At 42.6% G+C, this 26,025-nt stretch overlaps 6 protein-coding genes across 6 annotated transcripts; 3 read left to right on the top strand and 3 right to left on the bottom strand.

The window, feature by feature from the left end:
- Positions 1 to 10,626: 10,626 nt before the first annotated feature.
- On the bottom strand, positions 10,627 to 13,634 carry LY79DRAFT_572780 (uncharacterized protein). Its single transcript, XM_060559404.1, has 8 exons — positions 13,060 to 13,634; positions 12,923 to 13,002; positions 12,783 to 12,865; positions 12,677 to 12,724; positions 12,240 to 12,620; positions 12,012 to 12,160; positions 11,200 to 11,944; positions 10,627 to 11,141 (listed from the first exon to the last, which is right to left on the bottom strand). The coding sequence occupies exons 1-8, from the start codon at positions 13,572 to 13,574 to the stop codon at positions 10,986 to 10,988; spliced, it is 2,157 nt and encodes a 718-aa protein (XP_060407315.1). The 5' UTR covers positions 13,575 to 13,634; the 3' UTR covers positions 10,627 to 10,985.
- A 1,896-nt stretch (positions 13,635 to 15,530) lies between these two features.
- Positions 15,531 to 16,177, top strand: LY79DRAFT_585023 (chromo domain-containing protein; the record flags this gene model as incomplete). The annotated part of the gene is made up of 2 exons (XM_060560461.1): positions 15,531 to 15,533; positions 15,620 to 16,177. 2 exons carry the CDS (start codon positions 15,531 to 15,533, stop codon positions 16,175 to 16,177), a joined length of 561 nt encoding a protein of 186 aa, XP_060407314.1.
- A 1,006-nt stretch (positions 16,178 to 17,183) lies between these two features.
- Positions 17,184 to 19,799, top strand: LY79DRAFT_681864 (uncharacterized protein; the record flags this gene model as incomplete). Its single annotated transcript, XM_060564576.1, has 3 exons — positions 17,184 to 17,196; positions 17,763 to 18,049; positions 18,132 to 19,799. 3 exons carry the CDS (start codon positions 17,184 to 17,186, stop codon positions 19,617 to 19,619), a joined length of 1,788 nt encoding a protein of 595 aa, XP_060407313.1. The 3' UTR covers positions 19,620 to 19,799.
- A 31-nt stretch (positions 19,800 to 19,830) lies between these two features.
- Positions 19,831 to 21,672, bottom strand: LY79DRAFT_654148 (cytochrome P450). Its single transcript, XM_060562635.1, is given in 5 exon segments — positions 19,831 to 20,161; positions 20,221 to 20,917; positions 20,979 to 21,269; positions 21,281 to 21,499; positions 21,562 to 21,672. The coding sequence occupies 5 exon segments, from the start codon at positions 21,625 to 21,627 to the stop codon at positions 19,980 to 19,982; spliced, it is 1,455 nt and encodes a 484-aa protein (XP_060407312.1). The 5' UTR covers positions 21,628 to 21,672; the 3' UTR covers positions 19,831 to 19,979.
- A 487-nt stretch (positions 21,673 to 22,159) lies between these two features.
- On the bottom strand, positions 22,160 to 23,382 carry LY79DRAFT_572770 (chromo domain-containing protein). Its single transcript, XM_060559403.1, has 2 exons — positions 23,272 to 23,382; positions 22,160 to 23,200 (listed from the first exon to the last, which is right to left on the bottom strand). Exon 2 carries the CDS (start codon positions 23,091 to 23,093, stop codon positions 22,632 to 22,634), a length of 462 nt encoding a protein of 153 aa, XP_060407311.1. The 5' UTR covers positions 23,094 to 23,200; positions 23,272 to 23,382; the 3' UTR covers positions 22,160 to 22,631.
- Positions 23,383 to 23,703: 321 nt separating this feature from the next.
- LY79DRAFT_529438 (pyridoxal phosphate-dependent transferase) lies at positions 23,704 to 25,559 on the top strand (the record flags this gene model as incomplete). The annotated part of the gene is made up of 3 exons (XM_060556111.1): positions 23,704 to 24,113; positions 24,326 to 24,527; positions 24,597 to 25,559. 3 exons carry the CDS (start codon positions 23,704 to 23,706, stop codon positions 25,557 to 25,559), a joined length of 1,575 nt encoding a protein of 524 aa, XP_060407310.1.
- Positions 25,560 to 26,025: the final 466 nt, after the last annotated feature.

Below are 26,025 nucleotides of genomic sequence, written 5' to 3'. Positions count from 1 at the left end.
AATAAATAACTAGGTAGGCTTAAAAATAGAAACCTAGGAGATCTTTTATAAGTACTCTAGGTTTAAGAAAGTACTACTATTACTTTTCTAAGACCTTAATAAGAAGTAATAAGCTAAGTAAGAACTATTTAACCTAAGATAGACTAAGGCTACTTTATACTATATAGCTAAATTCTAAAGACTTACTACTAGACTTAATATTACTATTATAACCTAATAAGCTATAGGTAATATTACTTTACTTAGTAAAGTAACTAGTAGGTAGTAATAGTATTTATATAGAACTAATAAATAGACATAGACAAGATAACTTTATAGATATAGAAGAACTATAGTATAAGTTATATAATAATAAAATTAGATAAGATCTATATATTAGAAATATAAAAGCTATATACTTAGTATATAGACACTATATAGAAAATATATAAGTACTATAGTTTAAATATATAGCCCTATATACTAATAAAAGAATAAACTTATATATAGGATAGACTTAGATACACTTAAGGATAAACTCTTATAGCTCTTTAGTAATTAACTTCTTATAATATAATTTATTTAAATAACTTTTAGTATTTAACCTTAGTAATTTAATTAACAAGAGCTATATAAGCTACCTTTATAACTATTAACTACCTAACTAATTACTAAGTAATTAGTAGACTAGTAAGCCTATACTACTGTTAACTAAGTATTAACCTTAGCTTATTCTTAGTAAAAACCTTACTATTAGATTACTAACTATAACACTTTAATTACTCCTATTAAGTAAGTTAACCTTAATACTTACTTAATAGTAAAGACACTATATTAACCTCTAAGAATACACCTTTAACAAGTACCCTTAAGTCCTAGTGCTCCCTAGACAAGGAACTTAAGGACGTTATAGAGATTAATAATAGATTTATTCTACCTAATCTAAGATTTAATAAAGACAGTAAGGCTATCTTTACTATAGATTAGTACCTTATAATTTAAGAATAATTAAGAGGAATACTAAATATAACTAGTAACTTATTAAAGTTATTAATAGTAATATAGCTAAACTAGAGCGCTTAGAGAAAGCTATCCCTAAGGAACCCTTAACTAAGATATAAGAACTTAAGGAGACTATTAAAACCCTCTAAGGCACTACTAATATTATATAGACCTTAGTTAATAGTTAAGACAAGCTTAGACTTAATAATCTATAGCTATTTAATAAAACCCTAGGATACTTAAAAGATTTCTTACTTAAGTCTAAGTATACTATTAGTTCTATAACGTTAGCTTTAGAGATAAACCTAAGAAAGTTATTTATACTACCTTATTTCTTAAGGGAAAAGTATTAGCCTAGTTTAAACCTTATCTAATAGACTATATAATAAATAACTAGGTAAGCTTAAAGATAAAAACCTAGGAGATCTTTTATAAGTACTCTAGGTTTAAGAAAGCACTACTATTACTTTTCTAAGACCTTAATAAGAAGTAATAAGCTAAGTAAGAACTATCTAACCTAAGATAGACTAAGGCTACTTTACACTATATAGCTAAATTCTAAAGACTTACTACTAGACTTAATATTACTTAAGAATTCTTAATTTTTATATTTTACTAAGGACTTAAGAAAGATATTAAAGATAAACTAGTTAAAATTATAAACCTCCTTAAAGATTTCTTATTATATATTAAGCTTACTATTAAAATTAACACTTAACTATATAAGTAATAATAGGAGAAAAAAAAACTAAATAACTTAACGTAAATATAAGTAAAAAGTATACCTAAGGGCTAAAGCTACTAGGCTAGTAAAATAAAACATCTAATAAATAATAGAGACCTTATAATAACTAGATAAGCACCTCTTAGGGACACTATACTAGACCTATAGATATAAGTGTAGTATATAAATAAGACTAATAACTACTATATAACCCTAAGACTATTAAATACTTTAACTATAAAAAGACTAGTTACTATATATAAGACTATAAGTAACTTAAATAACTTTAATATAAAACCTTACTAAAGTACACTAAGAAAGCTAATATAGCTACTAAGGAAGTCCTTTATTAATAATTAACCTAGACTACCTACTATAATAACACCTATACTATACACTAGGACAGTAAAGAATAAGTAAAATAGTATCCTAAGGAGCTAAAGATAAAAAATATATCTATAGAAAAAAAAAGACCTAATAGAGAAAAAAAAACTAGAATATTATTATAGCCTTTATAATAATATAAGATATAACCCTTAAGAAGCTATAAGATATACTTAATATACTTAAACTTAATATAATTAAAGAACGCCTTAAGAAAAGGATAGTAGTAACAGGAAACGCTTATTAATAAGTAGTACTTAATAAAACTCTACTAAAAAGAACCTTAAGATTATTACTATAGCTAAGAAATAATAACACTAAATAGTAATAGAAGTCTAAGAAACTATTAATAAAGAACTAAGAATAGAACTATTATAGTAAGTATAAAGTATAGTAGTAAAAACACTTACTAAGTGCTAAGTAAGTATAATAAATAAGTACTATAAAGCTTAAATAGTACCTTATAAAATCTATAATAATAAGAGAAGAATATCTAATAATAAGTTAAAGTAAAAAAAAAGAACTAAGGAAACTTCTTTTACTAACTAGGGTATACTCCTAACTCTATATAACCCTTTAGAGTTATAAAGTAGTAGAACCTTAACCCCTAGATCTAAAGAAGTATTAGAACTTACTAAGACTATATAAACAAAAGGATTCTAGAATATTCCTACTAGAACTATTACTGTTACTAAAAAGTAATAAAGTATCTAAGAATAAGCTTTAGAATAATATAACTAGTGACTTATCTTAAAACTAATCTAAGCCTAAGATATAGTATAAGAGAAACTTAATAACTATATATATAAGATATATTAAACTTTATTAAGAATAACTATATATATAAATCTAAGCCTAAGGGGACTACTAGAAGTAACTACTACTAGAATAAGATATTCTAGGACTATAAATAAAATAACTAAGCTAGGTATATAATCTATTAAAGTTATAGTAGTAAGAAAAAAGAAGAAGACCTAGTTTTTACCCTTATAACTTACTATTTAAGAACTAACCCCTTAAGACACTATTAAAGTATAAGGAACTAGTTTAATAAAGAAGAACCTACTAATAAACTCTCTTTAGATAAGTTTATATCCTTAGTAAAATAAAGTAAAGAGCTACTAAGTAATTAGTAAAATTAGCTATAATAATCTTATAAATCCTAATCCCCCTAAGATTAAGGACTAAAGGATTAAGGAATAGACGTATAGCTTACTATTATCTTTATCTTATTAAAAGTATACTAGGCTATAATTTAGATAAACCCTTGCTCTATAAACTTATAATAACCTTATAATATAAGGTAATAATAACTTTAGCCTTATATTTATAAAGTGCTAAAGGATATAAATAAATAAGAACTCCTATTCTATAGAACCTAAGATATAGATATTAAAGGAGAACTTATTATCCTATATAATAAAGAACCTATGTTTAAAGACTATAAGCACTTAGACCTAAAACACTTACTACACTATAAGGTGTTCTAGGCTAACTATATTTATAATAAATATATAAGATATAGAGGAAAAAAAGGAGTATATGCCTTTTATCTTTATAGGCCTTATAATAAACTAGTTATTAGATACTAACTTAATAAAGACCTTTACACTTAGAAGGTTAAAGAGTATAAATAATAAACTATTTATTTTAAGCTAAGCCTAAAGTACCTTATACTATATATATATAGTAAAACCTAACACTAGTTAAAATACCTATATAATAAATATAAATACTACTATATAAGGAAAGCTAAGGCATAGAGAACCTAGAAGAAAAGGCTAGACCTTTCTAAGAATAGTTAAAAAATAAAATATATTACCTATAAAAGGACTATAGATAATAAAGGACAAAAAGTCCCTATACTTAACGCTAATATTTAGTAATAATAACTATTTTATATTAGATATTAAAATTAAAGGGTAGATTATTTATACTATAGTAAATAGTAGAGTATAAGTAAACCTAATATTACTAAAGATAGTAAATTAACTAGAAATTATATAGTAATCTAAGAATAAGCTATATAGCCTATAGACTATAAAAAAAAGACAGTTATATATAATAGTAAAATAGTTAGTAAAGAAACTAAGGTTCTCTCTATAAACGTTAAAAGCTACTATAAATAACTAACCTTTAATATTATAGCTATTAGCTAACTAGGCGTTATCCTTAGGATCCTATAGCTACAGAAGTATAACCTTAATATAGACTAAAGAATAGGCTAACTCTAGTAGAGAGACTTAGCTATAAGGCAGCGTTATACACTATAACCCCTAAGTAAGTACAAGAAATAATAATACTATATATATATTAAAAGGATTAAGCCTATATAAGACTAGTAACTTATATCTATAGTAACTATTAGAAATATAATATAGAATAAGGAAAATTTAGAAGAAAACTATCTTAATATAGTACCTCTTAAATATTAATAATACACTAAGCTATTTACTAAAGAACTAGAAATAGGCTTACCTAAGCATAGACCTTAGGACTATAAGATCTAACTACTTAAAGAAAAAACACTAAAGTTTAAGCTAATCTATACACTTAACCCTATAAAAAGAAAAGCACTTAATAAATAGCTAAATAAGAACCTAGTAAAAGGTTATATTAGACTATCTAAGTCACTAGTAGAATACCTAATCTTATTTATACTAAAAAAGAATAGAGAACTAAGACTTTATATTAACTACTATAGACTTAATAATATTACTAAGAAAAATAGCTATCTACTACTACTAATTAGTAAACTATAGAACCTCTTATATAAAGCTAACTAGTTTATAGCACTAGACCTAAAGAAAGTATATAACTTTATTTATATAAAGGAAGAAGATAAATAGAAAATAGTATTTTATATAAAGTAAAGGCTATTTAAGACACTTATTATACTATTTAGACTTACTAATATACCTACTATATTCTAGACTATAATTAACTATATTCTATAAGAGAAGCTAAATATTTTTATTATTTACTACCTAGATAATATTCTAATCTTCTTAAAGAACCTTAAAGAACATAAGAAATATATACACTAGGTACTTAATAAACTTTAGGAAGTAAAACTCCTAGTAGAACTAGAGAAAAGTAAATTCTATACCTAGAAGGTAGACTACCTTAGATATACTATTACCCTAGGAAAATATAAATATAGGATAAAAAGTAAATATAGTTAAGGACTAGCTTACTCCTAAAAACGTTAAAGATGTCTAATCCTTTATAGGATTTATTAACTTTTATTAGAAGTTTATTAAGAACTTTAGAGATATCTTATAACTAATATAATAACTTACTAGGAAAAACACTAAGTTCTTATAGACTAAAGAATACTAATAATCTTTTAAGAAACTTAAAGAGCTTATTAGGTTTAAACTAGTCTTTATAATACTTAACCTAGACAAGCTATTTAAAGTTAAGACTAATACCTTTAACTTTACTATAGGTAGACAACTAGGATAATAAGACAAGAAAAAAAACTTTACCTATATATATTTTACTTAAAAACCTTTTATAGACCTAAGCTAAATTACTAAATCTATAATAAAGAACTTATAGCTATTATTAAAGTATTCTAAGAATAAAGGCTACACCTATTAAAAACTAAACACTAGGTATTAGTTTATATAGACTATAAGAACCTTTCTTACTTTACTACCTTAAAAGTTCTTAATAAATAATAAATATAATAGTTAGAATTCCTCTTAGAATATAACTTTAAGATTATCTACTATAAAAGAATAAAAACAAGAGAGTAGACACTCTAAGTAAAAGACTAGACTATAAAGTACTAGTGCTAAAGGAAATATAAGTTATCCTTAAATATAATAACAACAGTAATATTATACTAGCCTAGAAACTTATTATAATTAGTAAATATATTAATACTAGTATAACTAGTAAGATAATAGCTAACTAGATCTATAAGATATATAGTGCTAAGGCATATAGACACTAAGGAGTTATAAAGATATTTAAGAGAATTTATTAACACTATAATAAGTAAGTTATATATAAAGAAGTAGCCTTAGTAATTAAGGACTATAAGATATACAAGAAAAGTAAAAATAGTCCTTATAAGCTATATAGGTAAATATAACTACTACTAGTACTACTAAAGGCTTAGTACTTTATCTCTTTAGACTTTATTATTAAACTCCTAAAGTTAAAAGAACTACTTATAAAAACCTATTACAATAGTATATTAGTTATTATTAATAGACTTATAAAGTACACCTACTTTATCCTATACCTAGAGTTAAGTACTATAGAAGACCTAGTGTATACCTTCTTAAAATATATTATTAGTAACTATAGATTACTAAAGGAAATTATATTAGATAAAGATAAGTTATTTATATCTAAGTTCTAGAAATCCTTAATTTTATAACTAAGAGCTAATTATAAGCTATTAACCTTATTTTATCTATAAACTAATAGCTAAATAGAAAGAATTAACTAGATACTTAAATAGTATTTATAATACTATATTAACTATAACTAAGATAATTAAGTACTATTACTTCTTATAGCCTAATTTACCTATAATAGCGCTATTAGAGAAAGCACTTTAAACTTACTATTTTACCTAAACTATAGATTTTAACTAACAGTATATAGAGAACTATAATAAGGACTATAGGCACTAAAAGCTATAGCTAACTTTAATAAGATTTAAGAACTCTAAGAATTAGCCTTAAGAGACCTAGAATTTATTAGACAATAAATAATAAAGTACACTAACTAGAAAAAGATTAAGGGACTAACCTTTAAAGAGGGAGATAGTGTGTATCTTATCTACTAAAATATTAAAACTAAGTAACTAAGTAATAAACTTAATTATAAAAAACTTAGACCTTTTAAAATCCTTAAGAAAGTCTTACTAGTTAACTATAAACTTAATTTACTAGAAATAATAAAAATATACCTAGTCTTCTATATTATACTACTTAAACTAGCACTATAAAGATTAAATACTAACAACTATATTATTATAGAACTAAATAAACTAAAATATAAAGTTAAATATATTATTAATAAACACTATAAAGATAGTAAAGAATAATACCTAGTAAAGTAAAAAGGCTATAGGTATAAAGATAACTTATAAGAACTAGTTAAGAACCTCTAGTACTCTTAATAGCTACTCTAAGACTTTTATAAGTACTAGAAGAATTAGGTACTAATAGACCTATACTAGTAAACTTATTACTAAGCCTATATAAGGACTAGTCTATATTATTCTTAATACCCTTAGCCTAAAGATTACTTACTACTTAACGCTTATAAGCATTAAGTACTATTAGGGTATTTACTTTCTCTAACTCCTATATCCTCTATATAAATATCTCTATATAATATTCTTTTACTTTCTTATAAATAGTATAAATCTTTAATAGATAACTAGCTGCCTTAGCTACCTTAGATTAGATCTAAGTAAGCTACTAATAAAGCTTAAGGAGGGTATTACTTACTTTTTCTTTTTTCTTCTCTTATTCTTAACGCTAATTACTTAGCCTTTATACTATATATTATTAGTAGTAAACTAATAAAATAAAAAAAACTTTACTTATAACTTAATACTACTACTATTCTATTATAAGGACACTTTAAGTTTTTATAACCTTAATAAACTTTAGCCTCTTTAGCTATTTAATAAATATAACTAGTATAAAAGCACTAAGTGTAAAGTATAATATTAGAAGAACTAAACTATTAGAAAACATAATTATATACTAAATAAAGTACTAATTTTAATCCTAATTTTTTTATATAACCTAATATAGTGTTAGTATTATAGGTAATTAAGAAGTAGAATTAATAACTTCTTAACCTAGGAGATATAACCTACTTATATAGGTCTTAAGGGCAAGACCTTTAAGAGAAAAAACCTAATATTATAACTTAATAAGCTATAAGTAATATTACCTTACTTAGTAAAGTAACTAGTAGGTAGTAATAGTATTTATATAGAACTAATAGATAAGTATAGACAAGATAACTTCTATAGATATAGAAGAACTATAGTATAAGTTATATAATAATAAGATTAGATAAGATCTATATATTAGAAATATAGAAGCTATATACTTAGTATATAGACGCTATATAAAAAATATATAGGTGCTATAGTTTAGATATATAGCCTTATATACTAACAGGGAGAATAAACTTATATATAGAATAGACTTAGACGTACTTAAGGATAGACTCTTATAGCTCTTTAGTAATTAACTTCTTATAATATAATTTATTTAAATAACTTTTAGTATTTAACCTTAGTAATTTAATTAATAAAAGCTATATAAGCTACCTTTATAACTATTAACTACCTAACTAATTACTAAGTAATTAATAGACTAGTAAGCCTATACTACTGTTAACTAAGTATTAACCCTAGCTTATTCCTAGTAAAAACCCTACTGTTAGATTACTAACTATAATATAAGGGTAGTCTTCTTAGTTGTCTAGCTATTATCTATATATATAAAGTTCTATCCTTTATATCTAGATAGGTTAAATAAGAACCACTAGGCCTAGACTAACTTGCCCTTATATATAACTAGTAGGCATAGGGACCTCTTATTAGTAGCTATACACTTAATAATAAATATCTATACCTAGGATCCTAGCTACTTTTTTTAGATATACTGTAATACTATAGAGCCTAGCACTAGCCTATTAGATCCTTTGCCCTCTATAATACTAGTCTTATCTATATTCTATTAGTTAAATAAATAGATTCCCTAGATAGTAGGGATACTAGTTAGAAGCTAGAAAAACCCCTAGATAACCTTAGAAGAATAGGCCTTCTATTACTAGGCATTAATTACTCTAGATTAATAGGTCCTAATTAATAGGTTTTACTATAGGAATTACTGTATTTATCTTTTGCCTAGAGGTTAATAGGTATTATAAGTATTACCTAGTATACACTCTACTAGGCCCTTTAGTTGTTAATAGGTAGGTCTATTGCCTAGGGAATACTAGGTTTACACTTATCTAGCTAGATAATCCTCCTAGGCTTAGGATAGTTACTGTATATAGGTATAGGCAGTATCCTTTAATAGGGTGCTATAGAGCTAATATTAAAGAGTATAGTATAGTATTCCCTATCTATAAGCTGCCTAGTAGATAGAATAAGTAGAATCTATGTCCTAAAGTGCCTATTAGAGCTCTTCTTTAGTATATAACTTTATAATATAATAAATAATATATCCTAAAAAAATAGCGTTGTTTAGTTATATATAGTAATTGTTATAATAGTTTAAAAAAGGTAGTGGTGTTGATGAAGGAGGAGAAATGCATGATTTCTAGGTGGTGCAAAAGCGGGGGTGGTGCATATGCGGGGTATTTGAGTTATTAGTTACGTGAGGTGAGAGCGCAAGTGTCAGCAGCACCCTTGCGTGTGGGCAAGGGTGGGGGATACTGCCGGTAGGCGGTGTGTCACGTGACCCACCTCCTCCGGCCGCATCACCCATATGCCAACAATGCCCAATGTTGTCTATAGCGTCCTCGTATAAGTTATACAAAGCAACATCATGAGAATTACTAGCCACACAATCTTTTTTTTCTTTCTTTGAATATATATACATCTATATTTGTAAAGCTAGTAAGATTCCAATTCTACCCCGGCTTCGCACTGATACGACTTCAAAGTTCAAGGAGGATCCATTCTGTTCAATATTATGACCACTCCGCCCAGACATCTAGGATACCTTTTTAGCGAAGCAAAAGGACGACTGAAGCTTCAGAAACGCTCCATCTTGTAGATCTCTTTTCTAAACTGGAGTAATATTGTCAGTAAAGAAGTGAGTTCGGGTTTAAACGCCATCTTGAGGAGAACCGAATGCTCATACTTAGCATGCAGAAACCCGTACCATCCACCCTTGAAGCGACGCAAGAGCCATGGTAAACATAACCAGATTATTTCTTATGGCACCCGGCATGTAGTGAAAGGTTTAATTCTATTCATTTCAGTCGAATCGTAGGTCATCACATTCGTATTACAGCAATCGCCGAGTATTCTGCTTGTAACGTTGCATACCGAGTAGCTGTCTTTCACTCTATTCCTAATGCTCTAGATGACCACGCCCTTGTTGCCGTCTTTGGAATGTCGGTAGATCATAATGTCGGGAAGGTTTATGTCTGGAGGCTACAATATTTTCCAGGGTCATTCTCGGTAATTATTGGGTCATGGCATGTGGTCGGCCTAGTGCACACAAGCGACAGCTATGGGTAACTGTTGGAATCGATAGTAGTCAAACGGGGAGATGTAGACAATAGATAAATAAGCAACAGCAACTTTGTTTCAATTCATGGAGTGGCATGATTTATACTAAGCTTTAATCTGTGCGGTATATCCACACTTTTGAAAAACAAAACGATCAATAATTGTGGTCTTTGGTTACTTCAGGCGCTAAGAAACATTACATAAATAGGATGCTGTGATGACAAAAGCGGATCCGTAATTGCCACTGCGCAATTACGGCCTATATCACGACAGATGCTTTGAAGGTAATATGGACAGTCTGGGAAGTTGGAAGTCTATAGAATAAGCTCGGATGGAAAATACGAGAAGAACAGAAACTTTCCATTAATTACTTCAGGCGCGCTGGGTGATGATTTAGATGGATGCAGGGGATACCTGGTGGGAGTCATACCAAGCCATGAATCAATGCCAACTGAATTGTTATTGCCTTCCCAGCGTCCCTATATGCTCAGTCAGGGTAACACACATGGCCCTAGAAAATAGAAACAGAATGGAAACAAAGGCGAATCTGTTGATTAGATGCTCTAGATCACATCATATAGTGATCAGTCGACTAATAGAAAACATATTATCTATGTAAGGTTCACAACCGCCCCACGTTCTAGCACTATGCCAGTACTATGCACTATGGTCTACAGGCTTAGCCAGAGGACCCGCGGTGATAGGAGTTATAATTGGCAAGCTATCCTCAGATTTGGGCGGCGCAACATGCTGCAGCTCGACTTTGATCTTGAGGGACGGCGCTGAAGAAACCGGGACAATGGTTCCATTTATCTGTTATTATAAGTTAGAATTCGATAATTCGCAGCACCTTTGATTCAAATGTACTCACGCTCTGGATAACCACAGACAGTTGCTTCTGAATTATCTCCTTGTCGCTAGAAGAAATCGCTGGCTTTTGTGCCGTCGTGCTGCCTGTTGTAGAACTGCTGTTGTTTCCCTGGGGCTCAGGAATCGCCATGCTCTTGCCCAGCTTTTCTAATGCGTTGTTGAGCGACACAACACTATGCATCATTCCTGACGCCGGCATGCTCATGACGCTTATCTTCCCGGCGAACTCGCCCTCCACGTAGACGGAGACACTGCAAGGCAACGGCAGCTCGCTGCGTTGCAGATCGACCATGGCCGAGTACATCTTGTGCGGGGCATCAGGCTGGGATGCGGCCGGCGATGAATAAGAGCCTACTTGGTCTTTGCGGGAGATGCAGCTGGAACGGCGATGATTGCGGCGATGATTGCGGCGAACCTTCCGCTTCCCGCTGGTGCCGCTCGGGCCGTACAGCCGGTTGACAGAAACCGTCACCTGGCGGGCAAGGGCGTCCTGGCTTTGGTTCCAGTCAATGATCTCGGGGTACGAGTAGCCAAAGCTCTTGATTTCAGAGGCCGTTCTGCCCGTGTGGAAATTACCAGCCGTGTCCCGGTAAAAGGGCTTGAGGGGACTGTCTGCGGTTATTGGCGTGTTGGCTGCCGTGGCAAAGAGAGCTCCGGATGGTAAGGTTTGGGTCTGCGTCTTGTCATTGTAGTGTATAGCCTGCCACATGGCGATGAGGCGGTCGACATTGGTATGGTGCAACATGCTGGGTGGCGCCATGCGTGTCAGTCTGGGAAAGACATCGATCGTGCCACCGTGTGAGGGGAACCTACAAGAGCGGATCAAAAGCGGAATATTCTATGTAAGCCATGACCGCGTAGATGGCTGCATGTACCGAGTTGTGCACGTCCTCGAAACTGTTTCCATTACTCTCCGTACTGGCCATCGTCTCGTAGTCTGTGGCGGTGGTAAAGACATTATACTGCGGGTGGGTATCAGTAACAAATTCCGGTTCCTGGCAGCTTGCGTACCACCAGTTTGGTGCAGCGATTCGCACTTACCGTATTCGCCTTCAAATCATCCTGGCTGAGCTGACTGTTGGCCAAGCTGGGCCGGTTGTTCCCGTTCGCGTCAGGCCACCGCGTCGTTTCGGGGAAACCCCAGCAGTTGCGGTCGCCACTCGTTGGGAAGTAGTTGGAGGCCGTGTTCAAGGGGAAACTCTGCCATTTGTATCCCAGTAATGGGTTTGCCATGGTAACTTTACCGCCGGGCCCGTTGACGGTGATGGTTGTCTGCGTTGCGATCGTGGGAAGCTGGGCGCCGCCGTCGGCCGCCCAGTCCCAGTAAGGATGCCTCCAGTTATCGGCTGCTGTCTTATACTCTTGCGCGCGACTACCGCTATAGTTGGCGGCGATGGCCTGGATGTGGCTGCCAAGGACTTGCTGCGATGGTTTTAGCCAAAAGCCCTGTCTAAATTGCCTGTTAAACAGGTGCATACCTCAAACAAGGCAACATAGGGCCGATGCCACATAGGAAACTGAACCATCTACGAGATCGTATGTGTTAGCATTACTAGAATTGTTGTAAACGGCGAGTATACTAACACCGTGAGGGCAGTAGCCGCCACCGGAACCACCCGGTACCGCCTGGACGCCGTTCCATGGGATGTTGGGTCGCCCGTGGATACCTAAGAGCCCAGTCAGTCTAATTCCGAACAATGACCATGTTTTGGTGGTGCTCATACCGCTGATCTGAAAGTACGATAGCATGTCATTCTCTGAAGTATCTCTCTGCATTGCAGCAAGGCCCAGAATGTACAGATCCCTGTAATTTTGTAAGCTTACCATGCCTGCATTGTGTGCAAACGTGGCAGATTCTTACCATTGAGCGCCCGAACCCTGAAGATCATTGATGTTCTGGCGCAGTGGCCGCTGACCAGAAGAGCTGTCTATGCCCGTCTTCAGACCAGTAATCGCATACGGCCCGGACGGTGATGGGGACACCTGTGCCTGCTTTCTGGATGTGGACGACGACACAGCTGCGACCGAGGGGCGTGGGGTTGTGGTAGTTGTGATAGGCCTTTGTACTGCACTTGTAGGCGTAGGTTGTATCGAGACTTGGTTAGAGGAAGATACCGGCGAAGCCAATGAGACTTGGTTAGAGGAGGGTACCGGCGAAGCCAATGAGACTTGGTTAGAGGAGGGTGCCGGCGAAGCCAATGAGACTTGGTTAGAGGAGGGTACCGGCGAAGCCAATGAGACTTGGTTAGAGGAGGGTACCGGCGAAGCCAATGAGTCTTGGTTAGAGGAAGGTACCGGCGAAGCCAAGGGTTGCGATGCCGGGACTGGCACCGGAACTGGCACGGGGTTCGGGCCCCAGCCCAGTGGCCCTGGCATGGGGTTCGGGCCCCAGCCCGGTGGCCCTGGCTGCGGCGGCCCTGGCGGCGGCGGTCCTGGCTGCGGCGGCCCTGGCTGTGGCGGCCCTGGCGGCGGCGGTCCTCGGGCCGGTGGTCCTCGACCTGGTGGTCCTGGGGGCGGGGGACCACGGCCCGGAGCCTGGGGTAGGAACCATGTCCATTGAGCCTCAACAAGGGCCGGAAGGACGCAGACAGCGACAGTGGCTGCCAACTTGCTAAGGTGAACCATGTTGACGAATTTGAGACTGCCGTTGTTTGATTCGAGATGATGATTGTGAATGTTACAGCCAACTGGGTTCCGTCTCTAATATACCTCGCAGGCAATGAATCTTGGGCTTAATCACTGGTTTGTCAGGAGTCCTCCAATGCGAGCATTGTTCTCCGGCAGTGGCTTAGTGTGTATCATTATCTACGCTTAACCGGCACGTCTACATTTTGCTATACAATTAGCGACATGGCCCGAGATTCAAGACCGTAATAGCTGATTAGAAAAAACGCCTTTTTGATCCCTGGCTTTGTTTAGTAAGATGAACAACGCATATTTGCGGCCAGGTACAGGAAGCATTGTTCTACGCTGTCGAAAATCAAGGGGGAAAGGGAACATGGCCTGAAACTAGAGCAGCGCAATTGTGGTTTTCGATTCCAGATTAGCATTGTGAGGATGCAACTAGTCATGTTAGTTTAGGGGCAAGCAAGCCGATCCGTCCAAGAGAGCATAGTACGGGGCGGCAGCCGTCTGTTACATCTACACTAGTGCCGCCTTGACGCTACTGACTTGGTGGGAAACTAGTGTACGACGACGGCGGAATATTTTGACTCTCATTTCCGGACGAGTTCAAAGGAGATGTTCACCAGCGAATTGGCAAGTTGAGATGAAACTCGTCGCCGGCAAAAGATCTAGAAACAATATACAAGGCCACATGCCTCGCTGTGTCTGTATACGCTGAAGAATGGCACATTAGTAAATCATGTGCCTGCTACCACTTATTGTCGCTGCAGCACCACAATCTTTCTCAATAGCAACATATCGTAACAATGGTATATTCCTAGCTGCAGAAGTTATATTGGCAGTTGGAGCACAGACGGCTACGGCTAGGTGAACTTCTTCTACACACATCCTGGAGCGCCCCTCCCCCCTTATTGGAAATTCAGATGTGGACAAAGGAAAACCGTGACCTAATAAACCATACACTCCGAGTCTCGCAGGCTGCGTTTCTCCTTCATGTTATTTGACTTACACGCAAGTTATCTAAGATATGCAACATCCATCTAGTTGGATGTTACGACAGCCACGTGCAGCTGCTTCGACCGTTGTTGTATTGCTGCGGAAGTTCCCCAGGTCAACAACAGGCGTAAGGGTTACGTAGGACTCATATGCTTCCTATACGAAGGGCACGAGCTTATCGATTTGTGCACACACTTTCGTCAATGCATCGCGGCGCCCAAGCAAAAACGTCACCTACTGTCTGTCACAGTGATAGCTGTCAGTATACCGAGATGTTACGAGGCCAAGGCAAAGCGGTCCCTCGTATATCACGTGGCCACACATGCACGCACACAACAATGCAAGGACAAACCGCCCAGATATGATGATTGATGCTCTTAAACACATATAGTTATGGAACCTAAACACACATTTCATGGTCACCTTTGCAAACATTGTTGTCTTCTCCATAGTGTCTGGGTTTTGTTAGTCCCGCCGTTTACCTGTGGAAGTGGAAATGCTCTGCTTAGTCATCCAAGACGAGTCGATTACATAATACTTCCACCATGGCCCCGTTTCCCCCGCGACGATGAATCGAAACGCTCGGTCGCCGTCGCGTCTTTCGACATCCACAGACAATCACGAACCCTTGCGGGTGCGCTTCAAGACGCGTCTCCGCGACGCCCCGTCTTCATCCCGCCGGAGTAGTACACAGAAATCTCTCCCGCAGCAATGGTAATTCATTCTCGGTTTTTCCTCTCCAAAATAATGCCGGGCTGCTGTCTGATTGCGCTTCATGCTAACGTATCGTTTATCAGCAGAAACCCAAGTCGCCGCATAAGGACCAGGCTCCTAAAGTCGAGATCGTACCCTCTACCCGAGTCTCGGAAGAGATACCCCTTGTTGTGGGGATGTATATCGCTGGTCACGGACGAATGCGCGACGGCGAGACGGTCCTAAAGCTCACGCGACAGAGCAACAACCTCGACGATGAGCCATTCGTGGCATGGGTCCCCGAACACACGCTGCAGTATCTCGATGCTGATGCGGTCTATGAATATTGGGAGGATCTTCCGGGCGGCAGGGACTATCAACTCGGATACGTCGAGAAATGGAATGCAAATATTGCTGCAGGCCTCAACAAGCAGCACGGTATCACTTGGGAGATATTCAAGATTAGCGAATGCAGAGTCCGTAACCGGGAGATGGAAATGCTGGTTCACTGGCAAGGGTACAGGGAGGAGGAGTCCAGCTGGATCGCGGAACGCGAGCTCAAGCAGCAAGCGCCCCAGATGGTGTCGTTTTTTTGGGAACAGCAGAATGATCCCACGGCAGTGGTCTCTAAGCAATGGACGCAAACTTCTCTTTCAAAAAGATGACCGCATCGCTCTCGGTCACGATGCGGAATACCACTATCAGGAATGGGGTTGAAGGCGAAGGTGGCAGGCAGGCAAAATCCTCGGTCTGTCAATGATTTGGGCGCCTGGCAGCGGGAAACAAGGGTGGGTTTGTATCAAGAGAACCATCAGGACTGCGGAGGGCAGACTGTGAAGAATATGCACAGCCCCTCTCCGTGGCAAAAATAATGAGAATACTCGGACTATTTGTGTATGCCGCTGCTACATGTATTGCTGTCGTCCTCGGGTCGTCCCACTACGACGAAGCTCTTTAATAAGTGACTTCCCTTGACTGTGGTTTGTCACAGAGATATAGGCGACTCTCAGCTTTTCCTGCGACGCCGAACCGGACAAGCCTGTCATCCAGACGTCGTGCAACTAAGAAGATTGTCATTGATGATAGCCAGGCCTGACTGATGGCGCAAACATGATCTGCCCCTGCTCTCAGCATGGGACCGGAGCAAGCCGGAATAAAGTCCGCATGCCACACGTGACAGGGTCCCTATTGACTCGTGACGGCGGCCTGTAGCAGTAAATCATCGTGCATTTGTATGGACGGGACAGGCACAGGGGAATTGTGGAGAGCTGAAGGATGATTTAGGTCGCAACGCATGAAGCAAGTAGACGAAGCGCGATGCGCGTCTACGAAGCAACAATAGGTAAATGGCATATCATTGACGTTGTTAAGCAGGCCGTCGCCTCTGCTGGTGTTCTCTTTGCTAGGCGGCAAGCCACAACGATACAGCAATCTCTCGAGGGCCAAGTTTATGGTAAATTTGTAAACGGCACAATCAAGAGAAACATTGTCGCCTAGTGTCGTGCGTTGAGCTTCGAGTCAGTATTGCGCCTATTACGTGATCCTTGAAAAATGCACAAGCCGCTCAACGGTCTTTGAGCCAATCATCACCTTCTATAGGGTAAGATTTTGATGTTCAACGAGCTGAGAAGAGCTTGTCCATTCGTTCGTGATGCCACCGCATACCTATCCATGCACGAACCTGGTTAAGGCACTGAAAAGCAGTTCCTGATAATACGAAGCAATGAACTGACGAGCTCTTAAAGCCTTCTCAAAGAGTCCAATCATTGTTAACTTTCTGACAACCTTTGATTTTCAGGATGGCAGCTCCATCACGCCGCGAGGTCATAACCTTGAATCAGTGGAATAATAGCTTTATCTCCACCTGGGCTGGCCCAAGCTCCCAATACCCTTTTGGATCGACCGACCAAAGCTCTACCTATTTGCTACGGAGTATCCGTACACCCAGCAGCAAGGTACATACATCCTGTGGACGCCACAGACGCCACAGCTAAACTGATCAGATTCACCCCTCCATTATTGGTCAATTCGAGCACTTTAAAGCTGTGGGAGCCGAGGGCTGACACGACCGCGATCAAACTGTCCGTCCACGCGTTCTGTCCGACCGGCAGTGCGTATTACGTAAGGGGACCTCGCCCGCGTCCGCGATCCTGCTTTAGTTCCTAGGTACGCAGTATTCGCAAGGTTATCTCATCCATCCCGACAGGGACCTCGTTGTTCGCCTCGGCCTCATCCATATGCACTCCGTAGACGAAAGGATCCTGGTGACATGGCAGGTCGACAGTCTCGAGGCCATCTTGGGCCGGGACTTGTCGCCCACGACGTGGAGCCATCACCTGCGTAAACGTCTCTTGGCCCTGAGCCGTCTGGTCTCCCTCCAAGAGGCCCGCGAGTTGCTGAAACAAGAGCTCGCGTCCCGCCTCAACGATCCCGTCAGGAACAGAAGCGCGCAGCGCAAACACCTCTGCGACATCGACGTCCTCCACGTCGTCAACGCCCTGCAGAAGGACAACCCGCGACCCGAGCTGCTCGACGAGGTCAGTCGTCTGTTTGTTTGCTTCCTTTGCTGATTGTCGCACCCGTGCGGCCAGACTAACTGGTTCTGATGCGCGTTGCAAGGACGAGCAGCTGGACCCTATCACTGTCGCTCCCGTTTCCACTCGCTCCACGAGGCGCAAGAGAGCACGACCACAATCTCCGGACCAGGCAGATGCCCGGCCGCCGTTGCGTTCCCGAAGCCCGGACCTGACCACCCCCTTCACCCTGAGCCGCCCACCTGGTCGTCCGCCCCGAGACGACTATCCCCTCCAGCTTCTTGCACGCACCGCGGCCGATTCCAAACCGCCTTTTGTGCCGATCCTTCCACGTACCCATCGCCCGATGCGGGCAGTCCCAGTGACATATCGTCACGGCCCTACGGCGGACCACGGCAAACACACCGACACGATAGTCGTGGACCCGAACTCGCCCGAGAGCCCAACACCCCAATCGAGGAACGGGGTTGCCATGTCCCCTCGAGACGGCCCTAGCCCATTGCCGACCCCCGAGAGAGGCGATGCCGACGAACTTGCGAACGACGCCACGACGACCGATGACGTCGCGAACGACGCCGCGAATAACGATACTGCAGGCACTGATGTGGCTGACAACGACATGGCGAGCGACGATGGGGCGAACGAAGGCATGGCGAATGGAGGCACGAGCGATGATTTGGCGAACGGCGACATGACGAATGAGAGCAACGACACCGATATGAAGATGGTGGACTCGGTCTTGGACCAGGATATCCCACGGCCGCAAACCGCCATCTCATCGGCTTTGAAAACCCCAAACTCTTATGTCGATACCGTGTTTATGCCATTTGAGGACGAGACCCATACGACAACGGTGAACACCACCTTGTTCCGGAATATCCCACGACCGAAAACCGCAAACCCTCGTGTCGATAACGTGTTTGCGCGCCTCAGGAACGAACGGGAGTACGAGATAGCAGACCTCGAGGGCGAGGTGCAGAAACTGAGGTTCGAGGTAGACGTCAAGAGGACGCAGATCCAGCTATACCGGCACAACCATATGCAGGCGCGACGGCGTGCTGAGCGCGCCCGCGGCTCGCTGGATGACCTAGTGGCCGAGGAGGAGCAATCTGGCCAGGTGGCGGGGTACGACGAGGCTCTCGCGGAGCTCAAATCGTTCGGCGAGCGATACTCGTCCATCTTCGATGCCCCGGGCGAGGACAGCCCGGGAGACCAGAAGAGACAAACCCCTCGTACCCCCGCAAAGCGAATCTCGTCAAAGATGTCGTCGCTCGGGACGCCGGGCGTTCAGGATGTCGGCGAGACCCCGAAGGTGCTTCTCAGCAACCTGCACGCGGCCATCAAGATGCAAAAGGCGCAACAGATCGAAAGAAGGACGGCGCTCCAAGAGGCGAGAGCGGCGGCGGAGCAAGACGTAAAGGACGCCGAGGCCGCTGTCGCCGAGAGGTTGGCCGAGGCAGAGGACGCGGAAGCGAGCGTGACGAGCCTGCTGAGCAGTCTCTCGAGCCTGGAGAACTACCTGAACTCGGTCAAGGAGCAGGCAGTACTTCTCAACAAGATGGGCGCCTGTTGAAGTTTGCATGAGGAGGCATCTGAGCGGCGTCAAAGCGTGGCACTACAAGTAATTAAGCCTGCAAGCGGAAGGGCTGGAGAATATCCGGCCCGGCTCTGGTCTGTCTTGATAATATGTATACTACAATTCACAATATCCCTTGGCTCACCTTGGCTTACGGACATGATCGCGAGCTCTTTCCGAATAAAGTGAACGACGCATGCCTGTCCCACATCCACACTAATAGAATGCCGCCGGCCTCCTCAGCTGCATTTCGTCAATACGGTCTTGAAACACCTGCCGCCTCTCGCTATGCCATGCTTCCCGTCAGGGTCTGCCAGCAGAACAGGCCGTTTATCCTTGTAATATGCAAGAGCTTTATTACCCATCCAAGTTAATCAAGCAACGATGCCCACTAGGGACCATAAGGAAGTATAGGGCAGGCTTCATATCCTTGTCAGACATTCCCTCTATATCAGATATTGTGGCCTTGGGAAAAGTCCTGAAGAACCTCGCAGTGATTAGGTGGAGCTCGATTCGCCCCAAGTGTCGACCCAGGCAGGCTTTGAAATATTAGTAACCTTGAAGAAGAAGAAAAGTCGAAAAGGGTAGGCTAGCTTACTTCTAGAACCTCCTCCAAATGGCATGGTGCAGTCCTTGATCAACTGCGTGGTGTTCTCCCACCTCTCCGGATAGAAGCGGTACGGGTCAGGGAAAGCATTCTCATCCCGATGGAGACTGTAGGCTTGTGTTGTGACTGTGAAGCCACTAGGGACAAACGTTCCAGAAAACTCGGCACCACTAGCAGGGACTATCCGCGGGAGGCCGCATGGTAGAGCGGTATAAAGCCGCAGTGTTTCGTCGACAACGCAATTTAGGTACTTCAGCTCCCTCAGATCGTCGTAGGTATAATTGTCTGGGAGACCGTCTAGCTCCTCCAGGAGCTTAGCTTTGATTTTGGGGTGCTTGCAAACAGCCCAGACAAGGTAAATCATAGAGTTAGCGGTAGTGTCGCTGCCGCCCACAATAAAGACCTGAGCGTTGTCGCGGATCTCAATCGGCGTCCACGTGTCTTCTTGCCCTGCATTGTATACCTTTCGGAAGACGGTTGGGCGTGAATCCGAGCCAGTCTCCTCAATCCGTTTGGCGTGGCGGTCCAGTGCGGCTTGGGTGTAATCGAAAGTCCGATACTGAATGGTTGTGGCCTCCTTAAAGACCGGGATGGGGAGATAGAGCGACAGGAAGGCAATGATTGGGAACGTAGTGCGGAGGCTAGAAACAAAGCCTAGGCGAACAAAATCGTTGACAGATTGGTTTTTCTAAATTAAACTGTAGTCAGTGTGTTGTTTTATAATAAAGTAGGGACTTGATATAATATACCTCACCTCTCTCTAGATTCCCAAATGACTCACCAAAGGTAAGATCACCAATAACGTCAAACGAGAGAAACATGAACCACTTGGCAACGTCGGCTGCCCCACGAACTTTATTCTCTTCGTCGATGCGCGAGATGGCAAGTCGCACTTTGCTGTCAATCCGGGACAAGAATGCCTTGAGGCCAGTCTCAGACATGGGATTAGACAAAAGTCGTCTATACTTGCGGTGGATATCTGGATTGATCTCGTTGAAGACGCTTGAGGAGTCTGTAACGAGTTGGGAGTACCAGGGCGACTTAAGAAAACCGGTCTTGGCGCGATGCGTTGGCATCCAGGCGGGTCAGAGACGTCGACCTCGTATGGACTGTATCGTACCACTGGGCCGTATTTCGCATGCAGGTCGTGGATCCAGACAGGATGGCTCGCCATGATGGTTTTATATACTGAGGGCATCGTGGTGAACCGGGTGTACCATGGACCCGGAATATGCGAAAGCGGATTTGTGATGCCGACGTAGACGTATTGCTTTTCACCTAGTTAGTTTGGCCAATAATAGTGGCAAGTTGCACCTAGCGAGTGATACACACCGTAAGGAATGCAAGGCAAAGAAAGGCGCCTCCGAGGAGTAGAGTGTCTGTTTTGAGGAAGTCCATGACGAACGTAATCACACGTGTTTGCTAATTAACAACTGTTACAATTTTAAAGCGCACAGTAGGTCATTGAAGAATACATATGCGAGAGCAAGAAAATGCACAAGGAAGCAAACAGTGTTTATATATAATCAGGTGACATCAGAAAATAGAACAAAACGTGAGAATGCTGAAACGAGTTGGCACCAACAATCACGGGGCGAGTTTCGCAATAAGAGGAACACAGAGACCACATCAAAATGCAACAGGCAGTGTATTTGTTGTGCTTTGAATTCTACCTGTCAAAATGGCCTTATCTGTACTGGACGGAATCCCCTAACGGGGCTGCGAAGCTATTCTGGCCGGTGATATGTAAGCGTATACGGCTTGAAACCGGATTAGCACCACGTGTAAGTTGATAGTGGTAGACAACCCATTCTTCGTGTCAGGTGCTGAAGGGGACAGCCTTGGAGCAGGGTGCTAGGGGGCACCAGGTAGGGCTAGGACAGCAGCAAAACAGGATTATGGATAACATTACACTAGGTAGCATATAAAAGGAGTTTTAGAATAGCTTTAGAGGCTTCTAGAGGGATAGCTGAAAATGATAGTGTTACAACCCAACAAGTTACAGGCAACGTCAGCCTCACTAAGTCCTAGGGGCCAAGCAGCACAACTTTTATATTAATAAATACAGCGCTGTCCGTAAGCAATCAGTTATGCCAACACTGGATGGCACAAACGTCATATTATCATGTGCCCATTTCAACCAACGACTCTGAAAGCTTGATCATCTATAGCGCTATGCTGTCGGGATAGTGGCCAGATATCCCGATATTACAGCCCTCGCCTGGACAGGCAACAAAACGAAAAATGCATTAGGCAACTACAAAACGCTCACTAATGAAGCACTGTGCCCGGTGACGCTAAAGAGTAACAGAACCCAACTCCTCCCCTGGTGATTTCGTGAACATGACTGTGGCAGACCAAAACTGCATTCATAAAAATCTGCGTGACCGACGGGAGCATGGTCATCGTCGTCGCGTCCTCTTCCAAGGTGCCGCTTTGACCGATTTGAGGTGCTGTTTCCAAAAGGAAGTGACAGCTTCGGGTGATTGCTGGTCGAGATCGCGTTCAAGAACCCAGCTAGACTCTTCTTCTCGGTACCCCTGCCAGTGGACTAGCAGCTCCGTCTCTCTTTTGCGGACTCTGAATTTCAAGACTCTGAAGATCTCCCACTTGACGTTGTGCTGCTCGTGGCGACCCAGACGACGGTTCGCAGCCCATTGATGCATGTAGCCCAGCTGGTAGTCCCTGCCACCCGGAAGACTCTCCCAGTACTGGTACACCGCCTCAGCATCCTTGGCCTGCAGTGTGTGTTCCGGGACCCAAGCGAGGAAGGCTCTTTCGTCGTTGTCGACGTTGTCGTTGCCTAGGGTGAGCTTCAGAACCGTCTCACCGTCGTTGAGTCGTGCATGGCCGGTGACGACCATCCCCGGGAAACCGGGGAGCTCATCGGAAACTAAAGCGCGTCTCACGGACGGCACTTTCGGAGCCGGCTCTTTATCAACAGGCGGGTGCGGTTGCTGCCCAAGGAAGCCTACACGTTAGCGCGCCCCAGGGTTCTTGAGCAACGGGACTCTCGATTTTGAGATCGCGGCGATGGCTTACCGTCTTCATCATTGACTAGTATCTTGTGCGCCGAGGTCGAGAGTGGGTTTCACCCCAGAGACGCGTTCTGGAGCGCGCACGCGTTTGTTCATGATGGATAACCTGGCGAAGACGCGTTTGTCTAGGGGGGAAATGGGCCTAGCGGGACACATTTGTCCGTGTCAGTACATATCCCACCTGGCATCAGGTGGCAGCAGGTGTTATGTAATCAAGGCGTGTCGCCTCATCTTCTCTCATTGACTGGCTGAACTCCCGTCTTCATCAACAACACCAACACCAACACCCTTTTCCAGATGCGTTGCGCTGCCCGCCCCCTCCGCTCCGTCCAAACTCAGGCCGTTGTGTCAAACCGATTGACTCATCCGCGTCATGAAAGAGTGGGCGTGTAAACACTGTAACCAGGATGGCCCTTCAGTTATCAGTCCGCCTCGGATGTTCGCCAAAGATTGGCGCGGTGAACATCTGCTCCATGAACGCTTCTGTCTGGGTTTGGACTCGACCGGCCGACCCCTCGGCCTCCCTCGGGAGTGCCCGGCATGTAAGCAGTCACTAGCGGCCGGCAAAGAGCCCACCGTCATTACCTGGCGCAACCATTGGAAGAAGTGTCAGCCCGACTATCCCGTCACCAACGTCTTCACCATGAAGAACATCATAGCCATGTTCGAGAAGGATTTGCTACCGACCACGGACTGGAACGCCTCGTTTGGAAACATTCTTTCTCGGAGGGCCACCTTGATGTCTGACCGCACACTCTGGCCTATTGCCCAGAAATGGGAGTCGAATCCGAATGCAGCTGTCCACGAAACAAAGACCGTGCTGCGCGCATACCGGGATGATTTCAGGTAAGCCTTATTTCCCCCCGACTTGTCATGTCCTGGCACTGCTGCCATTCTCTTCCGGTCGCAAGTCTTTATTGGGGCATCCTGGTGACGGGCGACACCCTTGACTGGATAGGATACAAACCGGCGGCTTGCCCAACAAATAGTGGGAGATAATAGACCAATGCATTCGGTCACTGCTTGGAAACGATTTCGTAGTCTGATGATGACGGCAGTACATTCTTTCGTGACGCAATTCCGCTCTCCTTCCACGCCCACGTTTCCGATATCACTCCCCACATCATTGTCTCTGTCATCCTCGCGCTTGAGCTCGAGTCGACCTGTCTAAAGAAGACCGAGAAGTTGTCGGCCAAGCAGATTCAGGATTGCGGCGTTGCCGTTTTCAACGGATCCTACGGCGCGGGCCGCGGAGTTCTGGTGAGCCATTCGTTCCTCTGCGATTCAAATCCTCCTACCTTGCTTGCTCACTCATGACTGTCTTGAAAGGCTGTGACAGCCGCCGCGCCCTTCATCAGGGAAACGTCGTCCGGTCAGGCGCCCGCTGTGCTGACACTGGCCCAACTACGCAACCTCCCCCGCCTCAAGCAGACCCTTTCGAAGCTCAGGGCAGAAGGCACCGTTGCCGCCATTGTCGAGATCGTCGCGTCCTCGACGGGTCGGCTGTTGACCAAAGACGAGTGGGAAAACCTGGCCCAGGCATGCCACTCGGCCGGACTGTACCTCGTCGTCGACGAAGCTCAGACGGCCGTTCGCTGCGGCGCCCCCTTTGCCCACCATCACCCCACCTACTCGGCATACCGCCCTTCTTTCGTGCTGTTTGGCAAGGGGCTTCGGGCTTGTGGCATCGCAGCGTACACAGACGGCGTGATGACCACCAGTCTCGGACATACAAGTGAGACCATGCGCAAGGTGACATATCGCCTCGACTCGACCTTCTCGGAGCCCATCAACTCGTACGTCTTGCTCCAGTCGTGGGCCATCGTGCGCGCCGCGATGAAGGAGGACTGGCCGCGCCGCGCCACGCGGATCGGCGAGAACCTGCGGAGGATCCTGGCGGACATGACCCCGCCCGGCAAAACGACCTCCGTCATGGGAATGGGAGCCTTCATCCTGATCGAACGGGGCCAGGCCGCGACGCTGTGCATCACCGGCGCGAGCGCTGGCAAGAAGACGATCCGGTGGCTACCCCCCCTCGACAAGTCCCTCGCCAACTACGAGGCGGTTCGTGCCCTGTTCGGGCCCGCCTCCGCCATGTTCAGGGACGACTTGTACCAGCTCCTGGACGAGCCAACCATGGTCTGCGTCAATTGCGGCGAGGCTCTCGAGGGCGCCGAGGGCACCTCGTGGGTCCGGTGCCCCACGTGCAAGGGGGCTTTCTGCGGGTTCTGCACCGAGGAGGGGTATGAAATGGCGCCTGTGCACCAACGAGGCGAATGCCTGTCCTTCTAGAAGGCCATACGCGTCGCGTTGATGGCCTCTCGCCTCCCCTCGTGTAGCGCGCATGCCTTGTCGTGTATGCAGATGCGTCGACTGGCCCTCAAATCCCAACACATATCGTTTGCTTACCGTAGATCCCCCTCCCCCGTCTTACGTACCCTGTATTGTTTCTGGGCAACAGGATGGTCACGGAACTGGGAATAGGAATAAGAGCCGCCCCCGAGTGACGTTGAGAATCGGAACTTCGGAGCACCATCCATCATGTCATGGCATCCCTCTTGAGAACGGCTAAGCCGCAGGAAGCAAGACTTGAATGCGGTTCAAAAGGAGCATTGTAAACAAAGCAGGAAGTGCGATAATGAGAATGCGGTGCAAGATTAGAGACTAGGCGCAGGTTGTACTAATACAGGGGCCTAAGCAGGGGTCTAGAACAACTTCACGACAACTCGATGTAATTCCTTACTTTCGTTCTGTTAGT

This window comes from Colletotrichum navitas (genome assembly GCF_030913465.1).
Source record: "Colletotrichum navitas strain CBS 125086 chromosome Unknown LY79scaffold_163, whole genome shotgun sequence".
Taxonomy (NCBI): Eukaryota; Fungi; Ascomycota; class Sordariomycetes; order Glomerellales; family Glomerellaceae; genus Colletotrichum; species Colletotrichum navitas.
Note: the sequence above shows the minus strand (reverse complement) of the source record. Positions and strands in the feature narration are given on the sequence as shown.